The sequence below is a fragment of the Ceratotherium simum genome, chromosome 35 (genome assembly GCF_057802395.1).
Source record: "Ceratotherium simum simum isolate JZ-2026a chromosome 35, ASM5780239v1, whole genome shotgun sequence".
In the NCBI taxonomy this organism is placed as follows: Eukaryota; Metazoa; Chordata; class Mammalia; order Perissodactyla; family Rhinocerotidae; genus Ceratotherium; species Ceratotherium simum.
This window is the reverse complement of record NC_141934.1, coordinates 11,858,069-11,872,158: the sequence shown is the minus strand read 5'-3', so window position 1 is coordinate 11,872,158 and position 14,090 is coordinate 11,858,069. Positions and strand designations below refer to the sequence as shown.

General features: G+C 46.5%; 1 protein-coding gene across 1 annotated transcript in view; it reads left to right on the top strand.

Moving 5' to 3' along the window:
• Nucleotides 1–10,654, top strand: part of SEZ6L (seizure related 6 homolog like) — a 185,998-nt gene extending 175,344 nt beyond the window's left edge. Inside the window, 4 exon segments of the mRNA XM_087423616.1 lie at nucleotides 4,511–4,543; nucleotides 6,665–6,767; nucleotides 8,071–8,173; nucleotides 10,625–10,654. Coding sequence (XP_087279742.1) covers nucleotides 4,511–4,543; nucleotides 6,665–6,767; nucleotides 8,071–8,173; nucleotides 10,625–10,654 — 269 coding nt within the window.
• The last annotated feature ends 3,436 nt before the right edge of the window (nucleotides 10,655–14,090 follow it).

The following is a 14,090-nucleotide window of genomic DNA, read 5'->3' as shown; positions in this document are numbered from 1 at the left end:
GAAACAACCCAAATGTCCATCAACTGATGAATGGATAAGCAAAATGTGGCACATTCATATGAGGGAATACTATTCAGCCATAAAAAAGAATGAAGTACAGATTCATGCTACAACGTGGATGAATCTTGAAAACATTATGCTAAGTGAAAGCAGCCAGACACAAAAGATCACATATTCTATGATTCCATTTATATGAAATATCCAAAGGATAGGTAAATCCACAGAGACAGGAAGCAGATTGGTGGTTTCCAGGAACTGGAGGGAGGGAGGAGTACTGCTTAATTGGTACAGAGCTTCCTTTTGAGATGATGAAAATGTTTTAGAACTAAATAGAGGTGATGGTTGCACAGCATTGTGAAGGTACTAAATGCCACTGAATTGTACACTAGGTTAAAATGGTTAATTTTATGTTATGTGAATTTTACCTGTATAAAAAATATTTTTCCTGAATGACCTCATTTAAGCCTCGTGGCCACACACTAAGGGAGGTGACCCATCTCACCCATTTCACAGATGTGGAAGGAGAGGCTCAGAGAAGTTAAGTGACTTTCCCAAAGCCACACAGCTGGTACAAGACAAACCTATGATTTAACCCCCATCTCCTGATTATAAATTCCCTGCCTCTTCCCTGGGGGCTGCCTGCAGGGTGGAATTCACGGCTCTTAGGCTGTTTGCCTCCAACCAGCCAGCCACCCAGCATCGGAATCACCCAGAATATTCATTACAAACACATTCTTCAATCTACCCCAGATCTACAAAATCAGAATCACTGGGAGGCGGGACCCTGAAATAAGCATTTTAACAAGCTCTGAATCCTCAGATGCCCTTTGAATTTGAGAACCACTGAAGGCAGTGGCTTCCAAATACAGGTTGCAAACACAAACAGATTCCTGGGCCCCTCCCAGGAGATGCTGGTTCACTGGGTCCAGGGCAGAACCGGGGAGGTGGTTTAACCGGCAGCACAGGTGAGTCTTATCATCAGGCAAGTGTGGGAAACGCTGGCCTAAGGGATGCAATTTACTCTCGCTGCCTTCCTCCTCCCCCGCCATAATTTGTGTGTGTGTGTGTGAGGAAGCTTGGCCTTGAGCTAACATCCAGTGCCAATCCTCCTCTTTCTGCTGAGGAAGATTGGCCCTGGGCTAACATCTGTGCCAGTCTCCCTGTATTTTGTATGTGGGACGCCACCACAGCATGGCTTGATGAGCAGTGTGTAGGTCCGCGCCCGGGATCCGAACCTGCGAACCCCAGGCCGCTGAAGAGGAGCACGTGAATTTAACCACTGCACCACTGGGCCAGACCCCTGCCCCCCATAACTTTGACTAAGTCCAGCCCTGTGTTTGAATCTATTTTTGACAGCACAGGAAACCTGCTTGGTAGAGTTAAAACATTAGGATGTTTTCCTGAGTGAAGATTCCTGTAAACCCTCTAACAGAAGTTAATTTGGTGTTGTTGGTAACTTTTCTGCATGGGGGAAAGTCAATAAGGTTTGTTTTTAAGAAAATTAAGTAAGGATCCAGCCCTGGGGGTCTAGTGGTTAAGATTCAGGGCTCTCATCACCATGACCCGGGTTTGTTTCCCAGTCAGGGTACCATGCCGCCCATCTGGCAGTTGTCACACTGTGGCGGCTGCGTGTTGCTGGGATGCTGAAAGCTATGCCACCAGTATTTCAAACCCCAGCAGGATCACCCATGGTGGACAGGTCTCAGCAGAGCTTCCAGACTAAGACAGACTAGGAAGAAGGACCTGGCCACCCACTTCCAAAAAAAACTAGCTGTGAAAACCCTGTGAATGGCAGCGGAGCATTGTCTGATAACGATGTTAGAAGGTGAGAGGAGGGCGCAAAATGACCGGGCAAGGTTCTGCTCTGCTGTCCACAGGGACGCTAGGAGTCAGAATCAACTCGACAGCACTAACAATAATGTCAGGATACCACAGAATACCACGGAAGGGCCATTTTTGACTCTACACCCAGTGACTTTTTCAATTCTTTTTGGATTAATTACAAAAGTATCTGATGCCAGAAGTGGAAGAAGGCAGAATTGTAAAGGCAGCATTAGTGGTCTCTCCTCCCCTTCCTTCCTCCACACCTTCTATTCCTCTCGGAAAGCCAGTACCAATCACCTGGGAGTGTCCAGTCCCACCGTCCCCTGGACGTATTCAAATAGACACACTGGGAAGAGGGAGGGGGGTTGTTTCTCTTTTAAAGAAAAAAGCTCATACCACACACTCCTCTGTGTTTTGCTTTTCCCCACTTATCAGAGACATCCCTCAAGTTAGAAAAAAGTGTAGCTCTGCCTTTTCATGGCCGCCCATCATTCCTCACTGAGACTGTGTCATGATGCATTCAGCCCTTCCTCTCTGAGTGGACCTACCAGTTCTTTCCCTGTTTTACGTTTGTTTGGCCAAAAACATCCTTGCCCATGCATTGGGTTCTGGTGCTTTTCATCCTGTAGGACAGATTCTTCAAAGTGGGATTGACTGTGGGCAAACATCTGTGGATGCCGAGTTTTTATGGATGTTGCCAGATTGTTTCCCACAACTGCGTCAACTCATAATCTCCCCGTAATGTGTGAGAATGTTCTTTTCCCCACGTCTTCACCAGCACAGGATATTATCAATTTTTTTAATGTTGCCAATCTGATAGGAAATGCAGCTGCCATCAGAAAATACACAAATGACCAAACAACAAGACAAGATAAAAGATGCTCAATTTTGCAGGTCATCCCTGAAATCTCTATTTTCCATCTAAGATAGGTGAGCGCTTGAAGCCCCCCAGGTGAGTTGGCCCTGCCCCTCACTTTATTCCTCAGGTGTGACAGAATTTCTAGCAGGAAAGGATCTTGGGGGATCCTTGTACCTTTCTCTCCCCTCCATTTCCACTCTGAGACCCCACAACTCTGTAAGGAAATGATAAATCACTTCCTCTTCCAAAAAAAGTGGGATCCGTGGCTTTGTGGGGAAGCGACTGAGCGCCACTGTAAGGCTCCTCGGGGGACTCAGGGGTCCCGGGCTCCAGCCTGGCTCTGCTGTGAACCATCTGCATGATCTTGGGCGAGCCACCCTCCCTCTCTGACTTGGGTTTCCTTTGTGTGAAATAACTGGGTGAGTCCAGATCGGGGTTTCTGAAGGAGAATCGGTGGCTGGGCCAGCACGTCACAATTACTGGGGAGCTGGCGAGGTGTGCAGAAGTCCACCCCCAAGGATGCCACCCAGGCAGGTCCAGGAAGGGGCCCGGCAAGCTGCATTGTATCACGTGCCCCAGGGGGCCATTGACCACGCTCCAAGGGACACAAGTTTAATGCTCCTTCCAGTTCTAAGATTCCATGGGCGTTCATGCACTCCCAGACGTGGGACTAAAGTCCAACTCAGGTCTTGGATGGGGAGCATCTGCCTCAATCTTTCCATTTTCCTGATGCCCCGACTCCAGAGATATCTCCAGTTAGGTAGGTAGGTAGTTAGTAAACTAGCTTTTCGACTGGTTTTGTTATCATCACTTGATAATGATGAATGTCGGAGAGTAACTTTGACTAAGGCACTAATGAGGAAGTCCCAGTATTAGGTGGGACATGAATATGGCTGGGACTTGAGGGCCACCCTCCCACCCCCTTATAAAGAAAGCAACCTTTTCATCTAAGCCCTTCACTCTGGGGTTTTGCATCCTTGAAACCCATCGTGTGGGTATATTTTTGTGCTCAGCTACCATGATGGCTTTGATGCCAAAGCCTGGGCATGCCAGCCCCTGTCATCATGAGCTTCCAGAGAAGTTTTACAGGGAATACAGGAAAATGAATGAATTCCAGAGAGTTCTAGTCTGTGGCAATGAATGAATGAAAATCGTTTTACAGGGACTACAAATCCTAGTCAAATAAATATGGAATAAAAGTGAAATTAGAAAGGTTCGTATAAATATGTATTTCAAAGCAGGAAAACAGTTTCACCTCTGGCTGGATTTTGGATTTTGGATTTTGTCTTGAGCCTCACCGTTCATCAGCACTTTGTCCTACATGAAAACTATGAAAAGAGTAGAACTACGTAGCTAAAAGCAGAGGCAAAAGAAAGTCAAGCAGTCCGGGTTAAAATCCTGCCTCCATCACTTAGAAGCTGTGTGACGTCAGAGAAGTCGCTTCACTTCTCTGAACTTCTGTTTGCTTATCTGTAAAATGGGGATAACAATAGTATCTAGCTAACAAGATTGTTGTGAGGGTTAATGAGCAAATTTATGTACAGCTCTTGGCAGAATATCTGACATATGGCGAGCGTTCAATAATTATTCACTATTACTGTTGTTGTTCTTGTTTCTTTCATGTGTGTCTCATCTTCTCTCAGGAACTTAGGAAGGGAATGTGTCCAGGCATTTCCACTGATTCCAGTAGCCCAAGATAAATAAAAACATAGGACTAACTTCACTGAAGTGTGGCAAAGGCTTCTGCGCCTAATTTTTTTGGCTTCATTTCGTGCGAACAGAGTGACTGCATTTGACATTGATTAATGCTTTCAATTTCTCTTTCAGTTAATCAAGACAGCTTTGAACACGCTTTAGAAGGTGAGTTCCATGATGGAAAAAAATCAATAAATCAAGCTAATAGCAGAAAATGAGGGCAGGTCCTTGAATGTCCTTATCCGAGTGCTTAAAAAAAATAAGTAAAAATTCTGCCTTCACACTGCTGAAGATAATTTCGAAACAAATGATATCGTAAAGAAAAAAGTCATTGAATTTGCGACTTATGGTCCTAACTATGACCTGAAAGGGGTTCGATACCAGTTCTGTTTGTGAGGTAAGAAAATGTGAGAGTCCATATGCCGGAGAAAGGCATCACCCTATTGTAAACATTTCAACCACGTGGTACTGTTTGGAGGGACTAAATCCAGCGATGCCTCACCTTCCACGCTGAGCATCCTCCTGGTTTCGGGAGGGAAAGGTCTGTCCAGGGCATGCTCTGTGGTCTTCTTTCTCCTCGGTCTTTCTCTTCCCAAAACACTCGTCCCTGTACCCCTTGTTTTCCGTTCTCCTTTCGATAGGAATCATCGAGTGAGATTTATTCATGTGGAACAGATGCTACATCCTATCCAGGATTTTTTTTTTTTTTTTGCTTTCATTTTGTGGTTCCTTCCCTTTCCTGCCTCTCCCATATGTAGAATGTCCTACATTCTGTATAACCTCCACTCAGTTTTGTACAAAACCACTCATCCCGGCTGTACTGTCAGAAAAAAATAAAATATATTGTTTCATTAAAAACAAAGTTGTAGGGGCCGGCCCGGTGGCATAGTGGTTAAGTTCTCACGCTCCACTTCGGCGTCTCAGGGTTCACAGGTTCGGATCCTAGGCACGCACCGACGCACCACTTTTCAGGCCGTGCTGTGGCAGCGTCCCATATAAAGTGGAGGAAGATGGGCACGGATGTTAGCCCAGGGCCAGTCTTCCTCAGCAAAAAGAGGAGGATTGGCAACAGATGTTAGCTCAGGGCTAATCTTCCTCATCAAAAAAAAAAAAGTGGTAACCAATTAAGCAGTTTTTATTATTATTTTTGGAACCATTTAGCCTTCTGACAGTAAGCAGTTCACTCAGAATCTGGGGCTATGGGAATTACATTTCCTTACTTACTGTCCCTCGTAACAGGTGACGTTTTAATCCAAGCAAGCAGAGCCAGGTCTTGAATAGAAGCGAGCAAGTCTTAGTTACTCCACTGGGAAAAGAGAGGGCATTTCGTGCTGTTAGTCTATTCACGCCATCCCTTTTCCATCTGTTGCCAACCGGTGGACCATTAGAACATCTCAAAGACCCGGGGTGCTCAGAGATTGTGAGCGCCATCGTAGTGTTTTGTGTTCATGCATTATCGTGGGTGTTAGGATCGATTTTGCAGACCCCGTAGAGTGGCAGTTAATGGATTTTAGGTTGGCGTACAGCCGGCCCTGTTTGTTAGACGAGGCCGTGGAGAATGCCAGAGGAAGCTGGCGGCCACGTGTCTAGAAGAGATGTGGGGTCTCCCTTCAGGCCGTGCTGGGAAACCGCCCCCGGCCCTCACAACAGCCACCCCAGCTTCTGCGATTTCCACCAGCCACTGGGAGGTGGTGGGAGGCTCCAGGTGAGGTTACCTGAGGATGTGCAGCCGTGGCCTCTGAGAATCCATACTGGGTCTTCACGGTTGGTGTGTCCTCGGGGTGGGCAGTACTGAGACTGACCCGGCTGCCCAGCGCCCTCTCCTGGAGGGTCCGAATGAGCAGCTCTGGGAGGGACCTGCCAGTCTGGGTGCAAGAACCTCCCTCTTCTCCGTGGAATGTCACGCAAATCTCCCCGCCCGGTTAGCACATTTGGGATTTTCTCCAAGTCTTCCCTTGAACTGAGTTTTAACCAGATTTCAACTGTACCCCCTCCCCAAATAGGAACAGAATATGATCAGAGTTAAAAGAGTGTCATTCTCGGTAGCCTCTCTGGCTGCCCCACCCGAGGATGGGTCTGGGATCCGTTGGCGAGAACCAGCACCATTTTCTCTACTCTCTGCCTCTTCTCCCCTCTGGAGATGGTTCTGCAATGGCTAACTAAGGCCCTGGGACAGCAGCTCTTTGAGTGGGTGCAGACTGGGAGGGCGAGTGCTCACCTGGGAGCCAGGCACCCGTGCGGGTTGAGCGTGTGCCACAGGAGGGCCTCACCGGCTTGTGTGTTTAGTAGCAGAGACGTCTCTGGAAGGGGGAAACATGGCGCTGGCTATCTTCATCCCGGTCCTCATCATCTCCTTACTGCTGGGAGGAGCCTACATTTACATCACCAGGTAGGGGGCCTCGGGCAGGGGTGGGGGGCTGCCGTGCACTCAACGACCAGCGCACTGGGGGACTGGGCATGTCCCCTCTCTGAGCCTCACGATCTCTGCTTGTAGCTTGGAGACAGTGGCGTTTGTGTGGTTGTGGCTCTGGGAGAAATATGTATATTGAGCACCTACCAACCCTCAGTGGTTGGAGTGCTGAGCACGCAGCAGCGAGTAAGACAGACACGCTCCTGACGTTAAGGAACTATGGTTGAATGGGAAAGACAGATATTTCATATTGCCAGGCACGCTGCTATTCATTCCATCATTCACGCATTCCTTCACTTATTCAGCAAATATATATTGACAATAATGTGTACCAGACATCGTCCCAGGTCTTGGGGAGCATAGAACGTGCGTTTAATGAAGAAGGGAGATATTCAGCCGTGGCTAGGATATTCACTAATTCATTCAAATTCACAATTATTGAGCACCTACCGTGTGCCAGGCCATTTTTTGGGCCCTAGAAACATCACTATAAACAAAACGGAAGGAAATCTTTGCCCTCGTGGGGCCCAGGTTCTAATGGGGGGAAATAGACAATAAGCAAAGTTTATAAGTAAAGTACATAGTATCTTAGAAGGTGATAAATGCAGGGAGAAAAAAAAAACCAGGAAGGGAGAAAAAGAAAACCAGGAAGGGATAAAAAGGGAGCTGGGATAAGGGGTGGTGGTTGCACTTTAAATGGGGGATGTAGAGGAGGCCCCCCGAGAAATGACATTTGAGTAAGGACTTGAAAGCAATAATGAGCAAACTATGCAAATATCTGGGAGAGGAGAGTTCCAGGTGGAGAAACAGCATATGCAAAGGCCCTGAGGCAAGCATCTGCCTAGTCTAAATTGTCCCTGCCCTCGTGGAGCACACAGTCTAGTGGCGGGGAGAGAAGAAGTACACAATGAATTATAACACACAATGTTATAAGGATAAGCACAATGAAGGAAGGAGATATGGTGTGGTGACAGAAGAACTGCCTTAAACGGGTGGTCGAGGAAGGCTGCTCTGAAGCAACATGGTATATAGTAGGTGTTCAATAAATGCTCATTATTGTTGTTGTTGCTCTTTGCATTAAAGAGGTACCGAGACTGTAGTTATCACTGACTAGGTTAGAAGCTGAGAGCCATTATGATTCAGCTTTAACTCCACTCAGATCCTCATCTGCAAGAAGCTGTTGCCACACGTCCTGGTTGTCTGTTGTGGAGGTGCCAGCGCTCAGGTGCCAACTGTCCCCACTTGGTATTGTAATGTGTCTCCTTTACCGTCTCTTCTCCAGATGTCGCTATTACTCCAACCTCCGCCTGCCCCTGATGTACTCCCACCCCTACAGCCAGATCACCGTGGAAACCGAGTTTGACAACCCCATTTACGAGACAGGGGTGAGTTGGTCTCTCTTCTCCCCCCGATGCCTCCCTCTTCACCTGCTCTGAATTCACCGACATCAAAACTGAGGGTTTAATTTCCTTCTGCTCACAATGCCGCTGGCAGAAAGGCATGGCCAGCAGTCCTGTCTCAGCCCCACCAGGACCCCTATTGAGATAACTGCTGGGAGAACCCAGCTCTCTTTGGGAGCCGATGACAAGCCTGCAACGCTGTTCACTCTTGGCAGAACGACCACAGAAACAAGGGGCTGCACCAAAGACCCACGGAGAGACGGCTGAGATGGGTCAGAGCCCACTGGTGGCCTGGGGGCAACGAGCAGCATTCCCACGTCTTATTGAACTCCACTCCTTACTGAATGGCAGCATGCCACATTCCTACACCTCAGAGCGGCAGGCCTGTGTTGGGTACGAGGGACACAGTCATGAACCAAATAGACACGGTCCTGCCATTAATGAGCGTATAGTCTTGCAAAGGAGACAGATATCAATAACAATAATAATATGTACCGTGGGCTGGGCACCTTAAATGCATAATGTCTTTGAATTTTTGCAATGCTTTGTGATAGATTCCGTAGTTCTCTCTGATTGACTGATAAGGACATTGAGGTTCAGAGAGAGGAAAAAATGATTTGGCCAAAATTGTACACAGCCAGAAGGCACAGCCTGGAGCCGGGATGCAAACTCTATCTGATATCATTAATCATTACACTATCCTGCCTCCCTTTGAACCCCAAACAATCAAATATGCCAATGAATGTCTTGATTACAACAAATCATAATTTTTAAGAACGATGAAAGAAATTGGACAGGGCCCTGTGAGAGTGTATGATGGGGGACATTTGGAGGGGGTGGGGGAAGGCATCTTTGAGAAAGTGATAGTAAAGCTGAGATATGTAAGGTGGGTAGAACTTGGATGGTGGTTGAAGAAGATGCCAGGGAGAAGGGAGAGCACGTGCAAAGGCCCAGAGGCGCATGTGAGGATCCAAAAGGCTGGTCATTACTTTGCAAAACCACAACCTTTCAAATTTACTGTGTAGTGATGTGCAATCCTCTCCCATGTTTGGGGGGCATAAACTTGGCTTGTTCCTTGTCCCTGCTAACCCTCACCCCCACTTCCTCTGACCTCCTTTGTTAGTTATCTATCGATGTGTAGCAATATAATAATTGCAAATTTAGGAGCCTAAAACATTTATTATCTCACAGGAGATAGGAGTCCAGGAACAGCTTAGCTGGGTCCCCTGCCTCAGGGCTCACAGGTACAGTCAAGCTGTCAGCCAGGGCTGCAGTCTCATCTGAGGCTCGACTGGGGAAGGATCCACTTCCAAGCTCACCTGGATGTCGACAGCACGCAGTTCCTGAAGGTTGTTGGACTGAGGACCTCAGTTTCTTGCAGGATGTCATCTAGGGACCACCCTCAGTTCCCTTACACGTGTCCCCCTCTGTAGAACAGCACACAACATGGAAGCTTACTTCTTCAAAGCATCAAGAGAGAGAGTCCACTTGCAAGATGGAAGTCACAATCCTATGTAACAGAAACATGGACATGCCACCCCAGCACCTTTGCTGTATTCTATTGGTTAGAATGAAATCCTAGGTCCTGCCCACACATAAGAAGAGGGGATCATACAAGAATGTGAATACCAGGAGGTGGGGATCAGGGAGACCACTTTAGAGTCTGCCCACCACACTCCCATCCACCGTGAAGCATGGACGTGATTGCTTATCCGTGTTCGCCCAGTGGGAACTGCAGACCTCCATTAAAGCATGTGACAGTGACCTCTTCCGGGGCCAAGTCTATGATTTCTTATCTCCCTGCTCCTCTGCCCCAGGGGCCTGGAATATAATACACATACTCCATGAATATTGGAGAAATTGAACTGGTTTCTACCCGTATGCTGTCGTCATTTTAGATACGGCACTGGTAAGAAGAGGTCAGATGTTATTTTACATTCTATCTAGACCTTATTAATACTTATTAGTGTAGTGTATCAGTTACCTAGCACTATAATAATGCAGAGTAACAAACAATCCCGAAACTTAGTCACTGAAGCAACCAATGTTAACTTGCTCATCAGTCTGTGGGGGTGTTTCCAGCTAGTCTCAGGCTGGGCTCAGTCACACTTCTGGGACTGGCCAGTTGTTGCCTGGGTGACCCAGCTCCACTCTCCACGTCCTTCACCTTCTTGCTGGGACTAAAGTCCATCAAGGCGTGATCTGCCCATGGGGACAGCAGGGTGCAAGCAGAAACACACAAGCACTTTTTAAGTCCCTCGTATGACCCATTTTCTTATAACCCATTGTCAAAAGCGAGTCAGGCTCAGAGAGGAAGGACACTGCAGAGTCACATGGCCAATGTCATGGACACAGAGAGAGGTGAAGAACCGGAACCATTAATGTGTCACCTTACCACGCAAGGGTTTAACAGGCCTGTGCTTTTCTCTCCTGCAGGAGACCAGAGAGTATGAAGTTTCCATCTAAAGAGAGCTACACTTAGAAGGGAACTTACAGATCTGAACTCAACCACAATCTCCTCAAGAAATTCATCCAGAGACCATGTGGCATTTGATCGAAACCCCAGAGTGTCGGCTGTCTTTTCTTTAGACTCTTTATTGAAGAGTTACTGTTTTCTTCACTGTATTTATTATATTTAAAATTGAAATAGGTGAGGTTGGATGTATTGCAGCTGCAGCCAAATTCACGTGACGACATCAATTCTGAAGGCAGGCGGAGGACCTGCACAATGGCAGACACAGCAGCAGCGGGAAGAAAAACAGAAACAGGTTGAGGTTCTCCCATCAGCCAGGCCACGCTACGGCTGCATCAGACTGCATGCATCTTCGTGACCTATGCCCACGGTGTTTTGAGTACAAATCTAAGTCCCAAGATTGGGTTGGAAAGGGTATTTCTTGTTGGATTAACTTGGGTTGGAATTCAGCATGGAGACTTAAACGGGTCCTCTCCAAAACAAATCCTGGGTTCTCACTTCCAATTTTCCCAGCTTCTAAAAGGTCTTGCCACATCCCCTCCCTTCCGTGGTCCTTCTGAAGGCAGCAAAGGTGTTACATAAACATCCCCCTTTCCCACCCTGGCCTCATCGGATGCTGGCAAAATCAGAGTATGTTTTCTTTCTATAAGGGTGATAAATGAGAAAGGAAAATTTTCGGAGAAGATGAGAGCTGTGAGAGTTCCAATGAAGAACTGGATGAGGGGCATACTGGGTGACGGAGTCGAGTTAATAAAATGTTGTTTCCTTTGACACTCCTTCAATGGTGAAAGAGCAGATAATTTATGCTACACGTGCCAGAATCAATCCCCTTGTTCAGCAAGGCCACCCCTCAAGCTGTGACAATAGATCCAGAGCCTTCAGAGGAACGGGCAGCTTCACCCATACAAGTTATAAGGGTTTGTGTTGAGGATGGGGGTGCCATGTCCTGAAATCCAGGGGTGAGCTCTGTTTATCTCCTGGGGTGCTGAAATGCCTGAGCCCTCAAAATAGGGGAAGTTCAAGTGCACCGTTTCTCTAAAAGGTGTAACTTTCAGAATATACTTGCGATCAAGTATTTCTGGAGGTAGGAGGGTCCTAGGAGAAAAAACTCATAGCTCTGCCCGGATGTTGGACGGTGGCGTGAATGCTGATTGTGGAGGTGCAGAGCCACAGGAGTGGGGGGTTTAAAACTACAGCCAACCACACAACAGAATTTGCATCATGACACCAATGGAACACGGAGGAGGAGAGGAGGAGGGATTTCAGGCCAGAAAGGGATTCACGGCACTTCATTAATCACATGAGCATTCTGATATTTTAGGAGGGTCCTTTTGCCCCAGCTCAGCAGGACTAGGGAGTGTGTGACTATCTGGAAGATTCTTTTCTCAATCAGGTATAAAGAAAAGCAGGGGATGGGATGCATGGAAGGAATAGCATGTGTGAGGCAGACTCACCTCCCTGGGGCCATCACCTCCCTAGGGACGCCCATGGCTCAGAGCCCTCTTTGGCGCCCTCCTGCGCTCTCTGGAATTAAGTCTGCTGGCTTTCAAACAAGAAAAGACCTTCCTGGCTGTCATGCCATTGGGAGGATTGCTAGGAGTTCATATTTTCATAGCTTGTTTAGGAAGCATCTGTAGCAGGATAGGGCATCAACTTTGTACACACACCCTCCTCCCAACCGAGAGCTTGGACCTCAATCTTGGGGGTCTAACGCTCAAATATTTTCCTTCTGCCAGCAAAGAATCTTGCAAATATGCCCCTTAAGGCATGCATTTGTGGCGCACAGCAAGAGATAACTAAAGTCTGTTTCCGGGCACCCAAAGGCCACCCCATTTTATGGAAGAACGAGAAGAGAAACGTTCCAGACCATTAGTAAGCAATGCCACGTTTGGAGAGAGACCAACAATGCCAGTAATGTAATCTTTTTTTAAAAGGCAGAATCCAATTTTTGCTTTTATTTCTATTTGATGCTTATTTAACTCTAACCCTGGGTCATTTGGAATGAAGAACTCTATTGATGATATTTGATTTTAGAACATACTACGGTTATGTGAAAACTAAACATTTGCCTTTCATAAAGACTGACAAGATATAAAACCTTTATTCTAACCCTGTTCCCTGAACTGACCAGGCCATGGCCCAGGATTTCATATTGGCTACCAGAGGGATAGAAAATGTGTTGGTTTTTTTTTTTCAGGATACCGATGTCTTAGTTCTGTCTTATACTACAGCACCCATAACAATGTTTTAAAAGTTAATTTTAGCCTAAAGATGGATCGTGCAAGCTCCACAATGTACAGTGTGATTGAAAAGACAGGTTGGTGTCTATTTTTCTTTTTAAAATATCTGAATGTGTATTTGTAATATGTAAAGGTTAAAAAAATAATAATAGTAGTGCCAAAAAATGTACCAGGCATCTCATTTCCGTCCCTATATGTCTGTTTTTATAAGCTCAGTATTAAAACCCATTGGGATTAAATATTTTTGAACAGGATACAACCTTGAGAAACTCGAGAATGGACTGGTCCTTCCTACAAGCCACTCTTTGTTTTTAAAACAGTGGGGAAATACGTTTACAGAGATTTCGAGCTTCAAAGAATGCACGCGATGGCGTGTATTATATGCTGATTCATATAAGCTGTATCTGTCAGCTACCGCCCCTGTGCTTTAAAAATGCACACACTCAAATCTCTTCAACTTGGAGCTCATCGTTTTGGGGGTTTTGGGGGAGGGAGGGACAGAAGGGGTAGAATTATTTAGGCAACGTAACTATTCTGGTCGCTACTTGATGGCCATCCTTACTTAGTTCTGTAGACATGCTTTAAATATGGTCTTTTGAAGCCAGTTCCTTGGAGAGCCTACGGAACCTCAGGCTGACAGCTTTGGAAACTAACAGTCCAGTAGGAAGCAAAGTGACTGCATAATCAGGATGGTTGTGTAAGCAGAAGTGACTTAGCAAATACGTGGGTTGATTTAGGCTGAGGCACGAACCTTGGACGAAAATGACCTCTTCTTGGGGTAAATCCAAAGGGCATGATTTCCTGTGCTCTTGAGTAGGCATGGTGGGTCCCTTGAGGTCCGATATCACTGAGTTGTTCAACACCTCCGGAGGGAGGCTTTCACCCGGGAAATTTTCATTTTCATTTTATCCCCAAACAGAATAAAAAGCAAAACAAACTTTCTAAGCTAGAAGAATGAAATAAGTCATTTTCCACTTTGTGTATATTGATGCTAATAAAACAAATGAAAAAGAGTCAAATCTATGGGGTTTTTGTTACAAACACTCCAGGATGGCACCCAGTGGAACATTTCCAGTGTCTGGGGATTGGGTTGGGGTAATACCTACTGACACTTTGAATGCCAAGACAGGGCTCCCAACTCTGGGATGGTTCCTGGAACATTTGGGGAATGTTTGGAACAAGACAGGTC